Source organism: Mustelus asterias, chromosome 18 (assembly GCF_964213995.1).
Source record: "Mustelus asterias chromosome 18, sMusAst1.hap1.1, whole genome shotgun sequence".
Lineage (NCBI taxonomy): Eukaryota > Metazoa > Chordata > Chondrichthyes > Carcharhiniformes > Triakidae > Mustelus > Mustelus asterias.
The window spans coordinates 9,449,330-9,468,158 of NC_135818.1; the positions used below are offsets into that span (position 1 = coordinate 9,449,330).

Here is an 18,829-nt window from a genome sequence, read left to right on the forward strand (position 1 = left end):
TCATTAGTGCCTTTCCCTGACAGTTTCTGTTCCCATCTTATGCCCGCTAATTCTTGCCTAATCGCATCATAATTACCTCTCCCCCAATTGTAAACCTTGCCCTGCCGTACGGCCCTATCCCTCTCCATTGCAATAACAAAAGACACCGAATTGTGGTCACTATCTCCAAAGTGCTCTCCCACAACCAAATCTAACACTTGGCCCGGTTCATTTCCCAGTACCAAATCCAATGTGGCCTCACCTCTTGTTGGCCTATCCACATATTGTGTCAGGAAACCCTCCTGCACACACTGCACAAAAACGGCCCCATCTGAACTATTTGACCTACAAAGGTTCCAATCAATATTTGGAAAGTTAAAGTCCCCCATGACAACTACCCTGTGACCCCCACACATATCCATAATCTGCTTAGCAATTTCTTCCTCCACATCTCTATTACTATTTGGGGCCTATAGTAAACTCCTAACAACGTGACCGCTCCTTTCCTATTTCTAACTTCAGCCCATATTACCTCAGTGTGCAGATCCCCCTCGAAGTGCCTTTCCGCAGCCGTTAGACTATCCTTGATTAACAATGCCACTCCTCCACCTCTTTTACCAGCTTCCCTACACTTACTGAAACATCTATACCCCGGAACGTCGAACAACCATTCCTGTCCTTGTTCTACCCACGTCTCCGTAATGGCCACAACATCGTAGTCCCAAGTACTAATCCACGCCCCAAGTTCATCTACTTTGTTCCGGATGCTCCTTGCATTGAAGTAGACACACTTCAACCCACCTTCCTGTCTACCGGTACCCATCCTTGACCTTGATACCTTCCCCAATACCTCACCACCCTCAACACTGACTTCTGGACTACAACTCCTTTTCCCACTCCCCTGACAAATTAGTTTAAACCCCTCTGAAGAGCCGTAGCAAATTTCCCTCCCAGGATATTGGTGCCCCTCTGGTTCAGGTGCACCCTGTTCTTCGTTCTTTGTCCCGTAAATGAATTTTTTAAAAGAGCTATGGGAAGGGACGGGGGTTAAGGGAAAATAGAAGGAATGGGTTAAGGAAAAAGAGGTCAAAGGGAATGGAAGGAATGGGTTTTTGATTTGATTTATTATTGTCGCGTGTATTGATATACAGTGAAAAGTATTGTTTCTTGTGTGCTATACAAACAAAGCATACCGTTCATAGAGTACATAGGAGAGAAGGAAAGGAGAGAGTGCAGAATGTAGTGTTGCAGTCATACCTAGGGTGTAGAGAAAGATCAACTTAATATAAGGGTAAGGGAAAATGGAAGGAATGGGTGAAGGGAAATGGAAGGAAAGGATTAAGGGAATGGAAGGAATGGGTTAAGGGAAAATGGCAATGAAGGGGTTAGGGATGAAGGGGGAGGGCTGCATGCCTCCTACACTCGGGATGCTTTGAGGTGGAGTCCCACTCACCGCGTCATTCATTGCAGACACAGAGTCCCCTCCCCACATCTCCATCCCTCCTGCTGTCAGTGTGAGCAACAGAAAGACTCCTTCCCTCTCTCCCTGTGTGTCCTCCAGATAGCTCCGAGGAGAAAGGCAGCCTGAGAATGCCCAGATAATTCCACCCACCCCCTGCCTGCAACACAGAGAGAGAGAGAGAGGACAGAGAGAGCAAGCCCAACACATCAAGCCCTGGGGTGGCATCCAGGCAGCTATGGGACTGGAGAGGAATAAAGCAGCAGCGCTGGGGCTCTCGCTCTCTGGATAAAGAAAAGTGCTCGACTTTTGTCTCAATTGTTGGCACCATGGCTAAACAGTATGATGTGTTATTCAGACTGTTGCTGATCGGAGATTCCGGGGTAGGGAAGACTTGTCTCCTCTGCCGCTTCACCGACAACCAGTTCCACGCTTCCCACATCTCCACAATAGGTAAGAGAGACCGAGACAAAGGTGTGTGCTTTCTGTGGGCAATATTGTGAGATGCCGGTGAGCACACACCTCTTTGTTTCCCCGTGCTGGCAATAGCTCCAGCCTCTGGGCAAGGAGCGCACTGAGAACGGATGGACTGATTTGCAGTGTCATTCTTTTTTTTGTGCAAGTGGGGATTTTGTTTTGGAAGTTTCACTTGGGGCGTTTGGAAGTCGGGAGGGGTTGAGTTGTTATGCAGTGAGAAATTGCACGCCGATTGTACCTATCTGTGTGTGTGTGTGTAAGGCTGAAACTCCATCGCAGTGAACTGAAGTCTCCCTCTCCAACCCCCCACAAAGGAATTTGCAAAGCAACTGCTTGCAGTGATCCGGGATTGCTCCTGATTTGATTTGATTTATTATTGTACAAGTATACAGTGAAAAGTATTGTTTCTGGCGCGCTATACAGACAAAGCATACCGTTCGTAGAGAAGGAAAGGAGAGGGTGCAGAATGTAGTGTTACAGTCATAGCTAGGGTATAGAGAAAGATCAACTTAATGCGAGGTAGGTCCATTCAAACGTCTGACAGCAGCAGGGAAGAAACTGTTCTTGAGTTGGTCCCTGACCTCAGACTTTTGTATCTTTTTCCCAATGGTTAAAGGTGGAAGAGAGAATGTCCGGGGTGCGTGGGGTCCTTGATTATGCTGGCTGCTTTTTGATTTTTTGATTTGATTTGATTTATTATTGTCACATGTATTAGTATACAGTGAAAAGTATTGTTTCTTGCGCGCTTTACATACAAAGCATACTGTTCATAGAGAAGGAAAGGAGAGAGTGCAGAATGCAGTGTTACAGTCATAAGTGGGCAGTGTAGACGGAATGAATGGATAGGAGGCTGGTTTGCGTGATGGACTGGGCTTTGTTCATGACGCTTCGTAGTTTCTTGCGGTCTTGGACAGGACAGGAGCCATACCGAGCTGTGACACATCCGGAAAGGATGCCTTATATGGTGCATCTGTAAACTATAGGCAGTTAGAGTCATTATTGAACCACTTGTGTGTGTGTGTGCGGTTTTGGGGACGCATGGTTATAAATATGGATTGTAAGAAATAATTTTTGCCAACAACCTTCTCCAAATTCATGTTGGGGGTTGCGGGGGGGGGGCGGGGGGCGGGGTGTGGAATCAGGGGCTAACTCCCAAGATCATGATTGAAGCCTGTGAAAAATTCATTGAAAGCTGAAATGCATGGAGTGGTTATCTCTGTCCTGGGAGCTACACCAACCAAGCTTTCACCTGTGAACAAGACATTAGCATCTAGTCTAGATGTAAACCCTTACCATGATTTCTTAAACCTGTTCCATGACAACCATCATTTCTGACTCATTCCACTTTCTCTTTGCTTCCATGGCTTCACGTCAACTTTCTTACATTTGTCTGGGAAGATGATGCTCTTTTTGCTAAGTAACGTCATACACTGAGGCCCAGTGAGTGCCAGCGACCTTAGACCCTGCACATTCTTAGAAATGTTCTGTCTTCATAAAATCCCTACAGTGCAGAAAGAGGCCATTCGGCCCATCAAGTCTGCATTGACTCTCCGACGAGGCCCACCCTCTTCCTATCCCCATAGCCCCACACATTTACCCCACTAATCCCCCGAAGATACACATCGTGCCACACTAAGGGTGGGATTTTCTGTCCACACTCGTCCCAAGACTGGAAAATCCCGTCTGAGATCAGAGGACCTTTGCATGGTTCACCTCCCGCCCGCAATGATTCCCGTGGCAGGCGGGATGGGAAAATTCTGCCCTCAGGGGCAATTTAGCACGGCAAACCTGCACATCTTTCAAACTGTGGGAGGAAACCGGAGCGCCTGGAGGAAACCCACGCAAGCATGGAGAGAACATGCAGACTCTGCACAGACAGTGACCCAAGCCAGGAATTGAACCCGGGTCTGTGGCACCATGAGGCAGCAGTGCTAACCACTGTGCCACCGTGCCGCCAGGTCTTCTGGGTCTACTCCCAAATTTCCACACTTACATGCCCTCCGAACCTCAGTGTTTGACACAAGGGCATTGTTATATTGGGTTGGTGTTATCCACAACTACATTATGTTCGGTCACCATATTGAAAAGGAGTAAAGCAATGCCAGCACTATAGAAAGAAACCTTTCTGTTCAGCTGAAGAGAACCTGTCGATGTGTTGATTAACGCTTTTCAATCCTTAGCGTTCTCCGAAAGTTGTTATCTGACAAGATTCCTCTCTTGAGCTCTGACGAAGGGTTATCCTGACTCGAAACGTTGGCTCCATTCTCTCTCCACAGATGCCGTCAGACCTGTTGAGATTTTCCAACATTTTCTGTTTTTGTTTCAGGTTCTAGCATCCGTAGCAATTTGCTTTTATATTAAGATTTCTCTCCTGTTTGTGTGTATTTCGCATCCCCTGTCTCTATGTCAGAATTGTAATTTTTTCCAGTATTGATGATGGAACTATACATTAGCTTGTCTGTTCTCTCCAGAGATGCAACCTGGCACACTGGATGTCTCCAGCAGTTTTTCTGTATTTGTTTCAGATCTCTAGCTTGCTTTTTTGTTTGTATTTTTCCTTCAAGTTAATGAAATGCGCCATTACGTCAGGAATGCTGACTAGGCAAATATGTTTAATTTTTCAAAAATCAGTCCATATGAATGCTACCCCATCCACCACCTTCAACATTCACTCCCTCCACCACCGACACACAGTAGCAGCAGTGTGTACCATCTACAAGATGCACTGCACCAACTCACCAATGCTCCTTCAAACAGCACCTTCCAAACGTGTGGCCTCTATCACCTAGAATGGTGGGATGTTCTTTCAGAGAATTGGTACAGACTTGATGGGCTAAATGGCCTCTTTCTGCACTGTAGGGATTCTATGGTTCTAATTCTAGGTCCAGCACCCAGACTGTGTTTTAGGACGGCACGGTGGCACTGTGGTTACTGTTGTCTCACAGTGCCAGGGACTTGGGTTCAATTCTAGCCTTGGGTTACTGTGTAGAATTTGCACATTCTCCCCACGGTTTCCTCTGGGTGCTCCAGTTTCCTCCCGCAATCCAAAGATGTGCAGGCTAGGTGCATTGGCCATGCTGAATTTGCCTCTTTGTGTCCCAAAATATGTAGATTATGGGAATTAATAGGATTAATGTGTGGGGTTACAGTGGTGGACCTGGGACAAATGTGTTGTTGGAGAGTTGGTGCAGACTTGATGGGCCAAATGGCCTCCTTCTACACTGTAGGAATTCTATGATTCTGAAGGACAAAGGCAGAGTATGCATGGGAAAGCCACTACCTGCAAGTTCCCCTCCAAAGCCATTTACCCTCCTGACTTGAAAATATATCAATGTTCTTTCACTGGAACTTCCTTCATAACAGCACTGTGTACCTACACCACATGGACTGCAGTGGTTCAAGAAGGCAGCTCATCACCACCTTCTCAAGGGCAACTATGGATGAACAGTACATTCTGGCCTAACCGGTGGCACCCACATCCTGTGAAAGAATTTTAAAAAGTCTCCTTTGGCTTAAGATAAGACAGAATGTTCTGAGAAAGAGCTAATTCCCGATAAACACATCAGTTTGGAGAAATGCCCATGTGATCCAGCTGCTGTGGGGGAGGGAAACTGAAATAAAAACCCATTGAAGTGGAGTGGCAGTTTTAACACCTTTCACAGTATCTCACAGAAAAAGGAAAGCTGCTCTTAGGGATGCCAAAATAATCAAACAACTGCTGTGGAAAAGCAAGCAGAACTAGGGGGCGGCATGGTGGCACAGTGGTTAGCACTGCTGCATCACAGCACCAGGGACCCGGGTTTGATTCCTGGCTTGAGTCACTGTCTGTGTGAAGTTTGCATATTTAAATTTTTTTTTATTAGTCACAAGTAAGGCTTACATTAACACTGCAATGAAGTTACTGTGAAATTCCCCTAGTCCCCACACTCCGGCACTGTTCGGGTCAATGCACCGAACCAGCACGTCTGTCAGAATGTGGGAGGAAACTAGTGCACCCGGAGGAAACCCACGCAGACACGGGGAGAACGTGCAAACTCCACACAGACAATGACCCAAGCTGGGAATCGAAGCCGGGTCTCTGGCGTTGTGAAGCAGCAGTGCTAACCACTGTGCTACTGTACTGCCCTTCTCCCTGTTCTCCCAGTGTCTGTGTGGGTTTCCTCTGGGTTCTTCAGTTTCCTCCCATAGTGCGGAAGATGTGCTGGTTAGATGCATTGGGCCATGCTAAATTCTCCCTCAGTGTACCCGAACAGGCACCGGAGTGTGGTGACTAGGGGATTTTCACTGTAACTTCATTGCAGTGTTAAATAAAGCCTACTTGTGACTAATAAGTACATAAACTTTAAAATAAATAAACTTCAAACAACCAAGCAGGATGCTCTTAAGAATTCTGTTTCTGTTCCAAAAAAAAAGTAAGAAGTCTCACAACACCAGGTTAAAGTCCAACAGGTTTTTTTGGTAGCAAAAGCCACTGGCTTTCGGAGCGCTGCCCCTTCATCAGGTGAGTGAGAGTTGTGTTCACAAACAGGGCATATAAAGACACAAACTCAATTTACAAAATAATGATTGGAATGCGAGCCTTTACAGGTAATCAAGTCTTAAAGGTACAGAAAATGTGAGTGGAGAGAGCGTTAAGCACAGGTTAAAGAGATGTGTATTGTCTCCAGACAGGACAGTTTGTGAGATTTTGCAAGTCCAGGCAAGTTGTGGGGGTTACAGATAGTGTGACATGAACCCAAGATCCCGGTTGAGGCCGTCCTCATGTGTGCAGAACTTGGCTATCAGTCTCTGCTCAGTGACTCTGCGTTGTCGTGTGTCATAAAGGCCGCCTTGGAGAACGCTTACCCAAAGATAGCCAAGTTTCCAGATGCAATTTTACAACTCATCCGCTTCATCCTGGACCACAATGTCTTCACCTTCAACAACCAGTTTTTCATCCAGACACACGGAACAGCCGTAGGAACCAAATTCGCACCTCAATATGCCAACATCTTCATGCACAGGTTTGAACAAGACCTCTTCACCGCACAGGACCTTCAACCGATGCGATACACTAGATACATCGATGACATTTTCTTCCTTTGGACTCATGGTGAACAATCACTGAAACAACGATATGATGACATCAACAAGTTCCATCCCACCATCAGACTCACCATGGACTACTCTCCGGAATCGGTTGCATTCTTGGACACACGCATCTCCATTAAGGACGGTCACCTCAGCACCTCACTGTACCGCAAGCCCACGGATAAACTCACGATGCTCCACTTCTCCAGCTTCCACCCTAAACACGTTAAAGAAGCCATCCCCTACGGACAAGCCCTCCGTATACACAGGATCTGCTCAGATGAGGAGGATCGCAACAGACACCTCCAGACGCTGAAAGATGCCCTCATAAGAACAGGATATGGCGCTCGACTCATCGATCGACAGTTCCGACGTGCCACACCGTAAAACCGCACCGATCTTCTCAGAAGACAAACACGGGACACGGTGGACAGAGCACCCTTCGTCGTCCAGTACTTCCCCGAAGCGGAGAAGCTACGACATCTTCTCCGGAGCCTTCAACATGTCATTGATGAAGACGAACATCTCGCCAAGGCCATCCCCACACCCGACTTCTTGCCTTCAAACAACCGCACAACCTCAAACAGACCATTGTCCGCAGCAAACTACCCAGCCTTCAGGAGAACAGTGACCACGACACCGCACAACCCTGCCACAGCAACCTCTGCAAGACATGCCGGATCATCGACACGGATGCCATCATCATGAGAACACCATCCACCAGGTACACGGTACATACTCTTGCAATTCAGCCAACGTTGTCTACCTGATACGCTGCAGGAAAGGATGTCCCGAGGCATGGTACATTGGGGAGACCATGCAGACGCTACGACAACGGATGAATGAACACCGCTCGACAATCACCAGGCAAGAGTGTTCTCTTCCTGTTGGGGAACACTTCAGCGGTCACGGGCATTCGGCCTCTGATCTTCGGGTAAGCGTTCTCCAAGACAGCCTTCACGACACACAACAACGCAGAGTCACTGAGCAGAGACTGATAGCCAAGTTCCGCACACATGAGGACGGCCTCAACCGGGATCTTGGGTTCATGTCACACTATCTGTAACCCCCCAACGACTTGCCTGGACTTGCAAAATCTCACAAACTGCCCTGTCTGGAAACAAAACACATCTCTGTAACCTGTGCTTAACGCTCTCTCCACTCACATTGTCTGTACCTTTATGATTTGATTACCTGTAAAGACTCGCATTCCAACCATTATTTTGTAAATTGAGTTTGTGTCTTTATATGCCCTGTTTGTGAACAGAACTCCCACTTACCTGACGAAGGAGCAGCGCTCTGAAAGCTTGTGGATTTTGCGACCAAATAAACCTGTTGGACTTTAACTTGGTGTTGTGAGACTTCTTACTGTGTTTACCCCAGTCCAACGCCGGCATCTCCACACCAAAAAAAACAGAACAGGCAGAGCTTTTGAAAATCTTAAGAATGGGGAGTTGATGAGATGTATCTTGCTAGTGATGATCGTGTCTGGGGTGGAGTAGAATGATTGTCAAAGGATATTGAAAGCTTCACTCTTGTCTGGTGGCGAGAAGTGGACCCCCACAGGAGAGCTGGGAGTAACCATGTAACTTTAATGCTACATACCTATCAAAAATGTGGTAGAAAGTAAAATGTTTATTTAAGATATATTTCAGTTGCGTTAGCTTGTTACTGCAAAAACACCTGCTCTTTTGTTTGCTGTATTAGTTGCAGGTTAATTAATGTTTGATCTGTTTTGATTTTAGTTTGTTACAGTGAAAGACTTAAAATGTAAAATCTTGCTCGTTCGTCATTTGGGAAAAAAAATCATCTATATTAAAAAGTTATCAGTCCCTACGTGGAGTGTAACGATTGCAGATTACTAACCTCCAGTAGTACCGCTGCCATCTTTGCCCCCTAAACTTTGACTGTTGCTAAATTCCACCGGGTAGGATGTGGGCCTTTGAGAAAGGAGCGAGAATAATATTTAAGGAATATGGAAACTGGTCATGTGAATTTCTTAGTTTTCCAACCTGGTAATACTGAAGCAAGGCTCTTGATGTGTGAAGTATCTGACTGAGAGGGTGGCATGGTGGCATAGTGGTTAGCACTGCTGCCTCACAGTGCCAGGGACCTTGGTTCAATTCTGGCCTCGGGTAACTATGTGGAGTTTGCACGTTGTCTGCGTGGGTTTCCTCCAGGTGCTCTAGTTTCCTCCCACAGTCCTAAAATGTGAGGGTTAGGTTGGTTGGCCATGATGAGTTGCCCCTTAGTTTCAGGGAGATTAGCAGGGTAAATATGTGGGGTAACGGCGATAGGGCCTGGGTTGGATTGTTGTTGGTGCAGGCTCAATGGGCTGAATGGCCTCCTTCTGCACCGTAAAGGATCTATGCGCAGGACTGTATTACCTCACTCGTCTCGTAACCATAAAATCCCACCCGAGGTCAAAGGACCTTCCCATGGTCTATCCCTCGCCCGCTTTGATACCTGTCGGCGGGCGGGATGGTAAAATTCGGCCTGTGATTCTATGAGAGAAAGAAAAGCCTTGTTGACGTTTCTACTGTTCAACAGACACATGTGATCTTGTTATTCCTGTCTTTTGATCGTCTGAAACACAAGTGCTGGCCTTTTAAACATTGTGCAAAGGTGTTGAACAAGCTGTGGGGGTGAATTAACATTATAGACACCTCATTGCGTTTTGTCAGCCAATCTTCTTTATAGAGCCCTAGTTAGGCCGCACTTGGAATATAGTGTTGAATTCTGGTCGCTACACTACCAGAAGGATGTGGAGGCTTTGGAGAGAGTACAGAAAAGATTTACCAGGATGTTGCCAGGTATGGAGGGCATTAGGTATGAGGAGAGGTTGGAGAAACTTGGTTTGTTCTCACTGGAACGACAGAGGTTGAGGGGCGACCTGATAGAAGTCTACCAGATTATGAGGGGCATGGACAGAGTGGATAATCAGAAGCTTTTTCACAGGGTGGAAGAGTCAATTACTAGGGGGCATAGGTTTAAGGTGCGAAGGGCAAGGTTTAAAGGAGGCAAGTTTTTTACACAGAGGGTGGTGGGTGCCTGGAACTCGCTGCCGGGGGAGATAGTGGAAGCAGATACGATAATGACTTTTAAGGGGTGTCTTGACAAATACATGAATAGGATGGGAATAGAGGGATACAATCCCCGGAAGGAGAGGGGGTTTTAGTTCAGTCGGGTAGCAAGGTCAGTGCAGGCTTGGAGGGCCGGAGGGCCTGTTCCTGTGCTATAATTTTCTTTGTTCTTTGTTCTCTGTTCTCCTCACACACAGGAAAACCCTAAGACTTGAAACCACAAGTGTCATCAATGGGGAAGAAAATGGCTTATCTTTATATATGGGCAGCACAGTAGCACAGTTGTTAGCACTGCTGCTTCACAGCGCCAGGGACCTGAGTTCAATTCCCGGCTTGGGTCACTGTCTGTGTGGTGTCTGCACATTCTCCCCGTGTTGCATGAGTTTCCTCCGGGTGCTCCAGCTTCCTCCCACAGTCCGAAAGACGGGCTGATTAGGTGCACTGGCCATGCTAAATTCTCCCTCAGTGTACCCGAACAGGCACCGGAGTGTGGCACCTGGGGGATTTTCACAGTAACCTCATTGCAGTGTTAATGTAAGCCTACTTGTGATACTAATAAATAATACTACCCTTATCCACTCCCCTAAAATACTTCTATAAATTCTTACCAAATTAAATTATGGTTTTATGTAGGTTGCCTGCTCCAGCCAATTTTTTTTGGTCTAGTAATATCCCAAAACCAGTAATGAAGAAGTCACAAGTTGAACTATTTTCAGAGATGATTGAATTGCAAATTAGCTTTCAAAAATCATCCAAATTTTTCAGCAGTAAAGTCACAGATCTGAGAGACACTAGCCCTACTTCCAGATCTGCCTGGAAACGTTATTGCCAAGTGGGGTAATTTGGAATATTTCAGCTGAATGGTGACTTACAGCAAAGGATAGAGCCGTAGAATCCCTGTAGTGCAGAAAGAGGCCATTCGGCCCATTTAGACTGTTCCAACTCTCCGAAAGAGCATGCCACCCATGCCCTCCCTCCAGCCCTATCCTCATAACCCTGCACAATTGCCATGGCCAATCCACCTAACCTGCACATCTTTGAATGCTAAGGGGCAATTTAGCATGGCCAATCCACATAACCTGCACATCTTTGGACACTTAAGGGGCAAATTAACATGGCCAATCCATCTCACCAGCACATCTTTGGACACGAAGGGGCAATTTAGCATGGTCAATCCACCTAACCAGCACGTCTTTCAGACTGTGGGAGGAAACTGGAGCACCTGGAGGAAACCCACACAAATCGGAGAATGTGCAAACTCCACATAGTATGTGCATTGCCTCAGAAACGTGGAAGAAATTCCATGGCTGGAGTTTTTGAGAAAAGTAATGGTGATTTTTCTCATTCCCTTGATTGGTTATTATTTATAAGAATAGTGGTCATAGAATCACAAGTTCCCTACAGTGCAGAAGGAGGCCATTTGGCCCATCAAGCCCGCACCGACAACAATCCCACCCAGCCCTTATCCCCGTAAACTCCACACAGAAAGCCGTCTGAGGCTGGAATTGAACCCGGATCCCTGAAGCTATGAGGCAACAGTGCTAACCGCTGTGCCACCGTGCTGTCTCATGCATTTATGTTGTTGTTACCACATTATTGCTGTGACTGTGATTAGCATTGTTACAACATTCTCACTAGCCCATCTCCCATCCCAACACCCCACCCCCCCCTCCAAATCCCCACCGTCTCCAAGTCTTTGCATTTACAGGTTCAGATGGCTGGCAATAAAGGTCGTTTGACAGTCAAGAATCATTGGGTCGAGTAATGAACAGGGTGTAAACTTTGCAACTGATGTGGAAAGGCAGTAAGAATGAACATGCTGGCCATCCTGTGGCAGGGGGATATTCTCATTTAGGTCCAATGGAATACATCCATCCAGAATTGGCACCCCTAACACAAGCTCACCCCAAAATGAATCACATTTGTTCCATGAATAACGAACAGACATCTTCTAAAGCTGTGCAGCATCACAATATTTTCACTGAGAAAAATCAGTTTGACACCTTTTTTTTTAATTAATCAAAGTTCCCACTCAAATATTCCGAGAGAAACGTCTTTTTTGGCAGCTTTTTAAGTAGTTTTCTGAAATTGCTTTCCCGCATGTGGTCATTAAATCTGTCCACAGAGATTAGAGTGGTACACCTGGCATAGTAATCTTCAATCTTCCACAAGGAACTACAAAAGATCGTGAATGTAGCCCAGTCCATCACGCAAACCAGCCTCCCATCCATTGACTCTGTCTACACTTCCCACTGCCTCGGCAAAGCAGCCAACATAATTAAGGACCCCACGCACCCCGGACATTCTCTCTTCCACCTTCTTTTGTCTGGAAAAAGATACAAAAGTCTGAGGTCACGTACCAACTGACTCAAGAACAGCTTCTTCCCTGCTGCTGTCAGACTTTTGAATGGACTTACCTTGCATTAAGTTGATCTTTCTCTACACCCTAGCTATGACTGTAACACTACATTCTGCACTCTCTCATTTCCTTCTCTATGAATGGTATGTTTTGTCTGTATAGCGCGCAAGAAACAATACTTTTCACTGTATGTTAATACATGTGACAATAATAAATCAAATCAAAAATGCAGTTGCTCTATTGAGTAACCAAAAAACAGTTACACCACGGTGGCACAGTGGTTAGCACTGCTGCCTCACGGCGCCAGGGACCCGGGTTCGATTCCCGGCTTGGGTCACTGTCTGTGTGGAGTTTGCGTGTTCTTCCCCGTGTCTGTATGGATTTCCTCCGGGTGCTCCAGTTTCCTCCCACAGTCCGAAAGACGTGCTGGTTAGCTGCATTGGCCATGCTAAATGCTCCTTCAGTGTACCCGAACAGGCGTCGGAGTGTGGTGACTAGGGCATTTTCACAATAACTTCATTGCAGTGTTAATGTAAGCCTACTTGTGAGAATAATAAATAAACTTTACTTTTTACTTTACCATCATGTTGTTAAGGACCAGATCAAAAACTCCAAGGTATATTATGAAATTAGCCTTGTCCCCAACCTTTTTTTGTTGAGTTTGGCATTAGGGTGAGCATAAGGTGTCCCGCTCCAGGCATGATTCTATTGACCCACTAGGAAGTTTTTATAAAAACAAACTTAAATTAAGAACACAGTTAGAATATAACAAAAAGAATTAGCATTACTTTTACTAATTGAAGTGGTTAAACGTGACAAAGTATAATTCTTAACAGCTATCTATCTCAATAGTTCCAATTTAAGCCATATCCCCATTCCATACTTCAGAATCACTTCGCACCAAAAACAGATAAGCTCACGTGGATGTGAGATTTCCAGCCTTTTAACCCCTCTGTACAGATCCAGAAAAACACCTGCCTCCTGACTCCCATACAGCAGTTTCCAGGGCAAAATCTACCTTCAAGCAGCAGGACATCAGAGAAAGAGACGTATTTTCTGGCAGATCCCAGTCTCCCATCTCCAGAGAGAGAAAGAGCTACTTCTGTCTACAGAGCCTATGCAGCAACTGAACTGGGTTTCTGCACCTGGCCCCGCCCAGTCACATGACTTTTCCTGTCAAAACCTAATCAAGCCCTGCTCTGAAAAACCCCAGGGGGAAACACTTAAATAACAACCTGCATTAGTCCGGATTAAAGCAAACATTTTAGCAATTACGATCAATTATACTGCTGCAGTAACAACTTGGGCTGTCGGATGCAGACAAAACTGCACCGATACATAGAACTGCCTGTCAAAACAAAATCCTGCACAAGAAACATGACCTAAATACATTTCTTAAAGGCACAGTGTTGTCACAATATAAACGCAGTGCTCATTAAATCAGCTTGATGGGTGGAATGGCCTCCTCCTGCACTGTAGTGATTCTATGATAGGCAGCACGGTGGCACAGTGGTTGACACTGCTGCCTCACAGTGCCAGGGATCTGGGTTCCATTCTGGCCTCGGGTGACTGTCTGTGTGGAGTTTGCATGTTCTCCCCGTGTCTGCGTGGCTTTCCTCCGGGTGCCCTGGTTTCCTCCCACCCTCCAAACATGTGCGGGTTAGGTGGATTGGCCTTGAAAAATTGCCCCTTAGTGTCAGGAGGATTAGCAGGGTAAATACATGGGGGTTAGGGCCTGGTTGGGATTATTGTCAGTGCAGGCTCAATGGGCCAAATGGCCTCCTGTCGCGATTCTATGATTCTCTGACTCAGGTGATCTGTTTATCACAAAGGCTACCCGGGGCAAAAATATTTAGCGATCCCAAGTTTGATCTAGCGCAGTAACTCTGGGAGCGTGGGTTTCACATTTCCATTAGTACCGGTGCACTGAAATACCTGCATTTACTCCTCAGTGGTTTAGCTCGAATTGTAAACACTGTTAGCTCTCCCCGTGGGTCTGTAACTCCCAGCAGTGGAGTTTGCACATCAGAAAATGATATAATTTAAATATTGGGTTTTAAAACTCAGAATAATTTATTGCAGAAAATGCGTTCTTACTTTAGCTCACAGTAGGGGAGGAATTGGCATGTCACCTATCTTGTGATAAGTCTCTGACACAATGTGGATCAGTGCCAAAGGTTTTTGACTCTGCTGCACTGTCGACAAAATGGGAAATATTTCCAAAGAGATTGTTACGAGTTACCCAAAGCCGATCCCGATTTCAGTGCCGCATTGATCCTGAAATTACCCAACCGGCACAGATCCCGCTTTTACGTAGCTAATGAAATATTAAACTGACAACGACTAATAATCTGAACCAGGTACTTCAAATGAAAGAGATGTGCAGCACAGCAGTCAGAATCCGTAACCAGAGAAAAGATACGCATTAAATATTTCAGACATAGCATTGATGCGACAATAATCTCTCCCTCAATGTCAACAAAATGAGGGAGATAGTCATCAGCTTCAGGAAGCGTAGTGGAGAACATGCCCCTGTCTACATCAATGGGGACGAAGTAGAAATGGTTGAGAGCTTCATGTTTTTAGGTGTCCAGATCACCAGCAACCTGTCCTGGTCCCTCCCATGCCAACACTATAGTTAAGAAAGCCCACCAACGCCTCTACTTTCTCAGAAGACCAAGGAAATTTGGCATGTCAGCTATGACTCTCACCAACTTTTACAGATGCTCCATAGAAGCATTCTTTCTGTTTGTATCACAGCTTGGTATGGCTCCTCCTCTGCCCAAGAATGCAAGAAACTACAAAAGCATGGACGGCATGGTAGCACAGTGGTTAGCACTGCTGCTTCACAGCTCCAGGGACCTGGGTTCGATTCCTGGCTTGGGTCACTGTCTGTGTGGAGTTTGCACATTCTCCTCGTGTCTGCGTGGGTTTCCTCCGGGTGCTCCGGTTTCCTCCCACAGTCCAAAGATGTGCGGATTAGGTTGATTGGCCATGCTAAAATTGCCCTTAGTGTCCTGAGATGCGTAGGTTAGAGGGATTAGTGGGTAAAATATGTAGGGATATGGGGGTAGGGCCTGGGTGGGATTGTGGTCGGTGCAGACTCGATGGGCCGAATGGCCTCTTTCTGTACTGTAGGGTTTCTATTATTTCTATTATTAAAAGGTCGTGAATGTAGTCCAATCCATCACGCAAACCAGCATCCCATCCATTGACTTTATCTACACTTTGCGCTGCCTTGGAAACGCAGCCAGCATAATTAGGGACCCCACGCACCCTGGACATGCTCTCTTCCACCTTCTCCTGTTGAGAAAAAGATACAAAAGTCTGAGGTCACGTACCAACCAACTCAAGAATAGCTTCTTCTCTGCTGCCATCAGACTTTTGAATGGACCTACCTCGCACTAAGTTGATCTTTCTCTACACCCTAGCTATGACTGTAACATTACATTCTGCACTCTCTCCTTTCCTTCTCTATGAACGCTATGCTTTGTCTGTATAGCGCGCAAGAAACAATACTTTTCACGGTATACTAATACATGTGACAATAATAAATCAAATCAAAATGAATCTGCTTTTGTCTATCTCGCAGATATGAGGAAAGGTTGAACAGGTTGGGCCTATATTTGTTGGAGTTCGGAAGAATGAGAGGTGATCTTACTGAAATATATATGATTCTGAATGGGCTTCAAGGGGTGAAAGAATGTTTACACTCATGGGGAATCTAGAACTAGGGGGCAAAAATCAGGAGTCTCCAATTTAAGATGGAGATGAGGAGGAACCTCTCTCTCAGAACATTGTTAATCTTTAGAATCTTTAGATTTTTGAACAACAAGACATGCAAAGGTTATGGGAAGTTGGAGTGGGGAAAGTGGAATTAAGACTCATCCAATTAGCCATCATTTTATTGATTTAGCAAATTTGATTTGATTTATTATTGTCACATGCTTTGGAATACAGTGAAAAGTATTGTTTCTTGCATGTTATATAGACAAAGTTTACCGTTCATTGAGTACAGAGGGGAGAAGGAAAGGAGAGAATGCAGAATGCAGTGTTACAGTCATAGCTAGGATGTAGAGAAAGATCAACTTAATACAAGGTAGGTCCATTCAAAGATCTGATGGCAGCAGGGAAGAAGCTGTTCTTGAGTCGGTTGGTACGTGACCTCAGACTTCTATATCTATTTCCCGACGGAAGAAGGTGGAAGAGAGAATGTCCGGGGTGCGTGGGGTCCTTAACTATGCTGCTGCTTTCCCGAGGCAGCGGCAAGTGTAGACAGAGTCAATGGATGGGAGGCTAGTTTGCGTGACGGACTGGGGTACGTTCACAACCCTTTGTAGTTTCTTGCGGTCTTGGGCAGAGCAGGAGCCATAGCAAGCTGTGATACAACCAGAAAGGATGATTTCTATGGTGCATTTATAAAAATTGGTGCGAGTTGTAGTGGAGATGCCAAATTTCCTTAACCTCCTGAGAAAGTAGAGGTGTCATTTGGCCAACTCCTCTTATTTCTTTTATTCGTATATGATTTCTATCTGGGTGGAACCCATATGCAACACTTTGTGAAATACGATTGCCTGGAATTTATTCCCTGAGAACTTGTTTCTTTCTCTCATTTGTTGTCTAACTTTTTGAACACTGCAGCAACATGGTGGCACAATGGTTACCATTGTTGCCTTACAGTGCCAGGGACCTGGGTTTGATTCCTGGCTTGGGTCACTTAATTCCTTCGGTGCTCCTGATGCTCCAGGGAGGAGGTGACGGCCTAGTGGTATTATCGATAGATTCTTAATCCAGAAACTCAGCTAATGTTCTGGGGACCCGAGTTCAAATCCCGCCACGGCAGATGGTGGAATATGAATTCACTTCACAAAAAACAAATCTGGAATTAAGAATCTACTGATGGCCGTGAAACCATTGTCGATTGTCAGAAAAACCCATCTGGTTCACTCATGTCCTTTAGGGAAGGAAATCTGCCGTCCTTACCTGGTCTGGCCTACATGTGATTCCAAAGCCACAGCAATGTGGTTGACTCTCAACTGCCCTTGGGCAACTAGGGATGGGCAATAAATGCTGGCCAGCCATGTCCCACGACTGAATAAAAGATGGGGTTGGCTGGTGTGTTGCTGGATTTGGTGATGGTCATCTTTGAATCCTACCCTTTACCTGGACAATAAAGCTGTACTGTTTCCTGAAAGATTTGGGACACTGTGTTCCTGTTTCCACATTGGAAATCTAGGATTCAGCTCCTTGTACTTGCAAAGGAGAGAGAGTTGCAGCTCTGATTCAGACTCGGGGCTGACTCACCCCTTGCTTCTCCTGAGCTGTCATTTGGTTTAATGAGACTTGACCCTATTGGTGAATGATCTCATTCACAAAATTCGCATTCCTCCTGGGATTTATTCGAGCGACTGGAATGACGTAGGCTCCTGTTGACACAATGTAGATTTTGCAATGTGTCAGTGCAGGGTGAGAATACTGAAAATCGAAAGGAAACCATGTGTCAAGCAGAAATTAGTGCAGTTTTGCTCGAGTTATTGGCATTTGAATCAGAGAATCATGGAATCCCTACTGTGTCGAAGGAGGCCATTCGGCCCATCGAGTCTGCACCGACAACAATTCCACCCAGGCCCTATCCCCGTAACCCCACATATTTACCCTGCTAATCCCCCTGACACAAGGGTCAACCTAGCATGGCCAATCTACCTAACCCATACATCTTTGGACTGTCGGAGGAAATCAGAGCACCCGTAGGAAACCCACGCAGACACGGGGAGAATATGCAAACTCCACACAGACAGTGACCCGAGGCCGGAATTGAACCCGGGTCCCTGGCGCTGTGACGCAGCAGTGATTTGATGCAACAAATAACTTCCTTTCCCCTTATTTTTCTTGAAGGCCGATGTGCGCAGTTTTGACTGTGCCTAAATGGGCAGCACAGCGGCACAATGGTTAGCACTGCTGCCCCACAGTGCCGGGACATGGGTTCAATTCCAGCCTGGGTGACTGTCTGTGTGGAGTTCGCACGTTCTCTCCGTGTCTGCGTGGGTTTCCTCCCACATGTGGATTGGGAAGTGCTAAATTCTTTGATTTGATTTATTATTGTCACATGTATTAGCATACAGTGAAAAGTATTGTTTCCTGCACGCTATACAGACAAAGCATACTGTTCATAGAGAAGGAAAGGAGAGAGTGCAGAATGTAGTGTTACAGTCATAGCTAGGGTGTCAAGAAAGATCAACTTAAATGCGAGGTAGGTCCATTCAAAAGTCTGACAGCAGCAGGGAAGAAGCTGTTCTGAGTCGGTTGGTATGTGATCTCAGACTTTTGTATCTTTTTCCTGACGGAAGAAGGTGGAAGAGGTTATGTCTGGGGGGCGCGTAGGGTCCTTGATTATGCTGGCTG

General features: G+C 46.0%; 1 protein-coding gene across 1 annotated transcript in view; it reads left to right on the plus strand.

The window, feature by feature from the left end:
* The first annotated feature begins 1,767 nt into the window (after nt 1-1,767).
* The window catches only part of rab15 (RAB15, member RAS oncogene family), a 177,540-nt gene continuing 160,478 nt past the window's right edge, over nt 1,768-18,829 (plus strand). The window contains exon 1 of the mRNA XM_078233398.1: nt 1,768-1,891. Within this exon, the coding sequence (XP_078089524.1) occupies nt 1,768-1,891 (124 nt within the window). The remainder of the gene's footprint in view (nt 1,892-18,829) is intronic.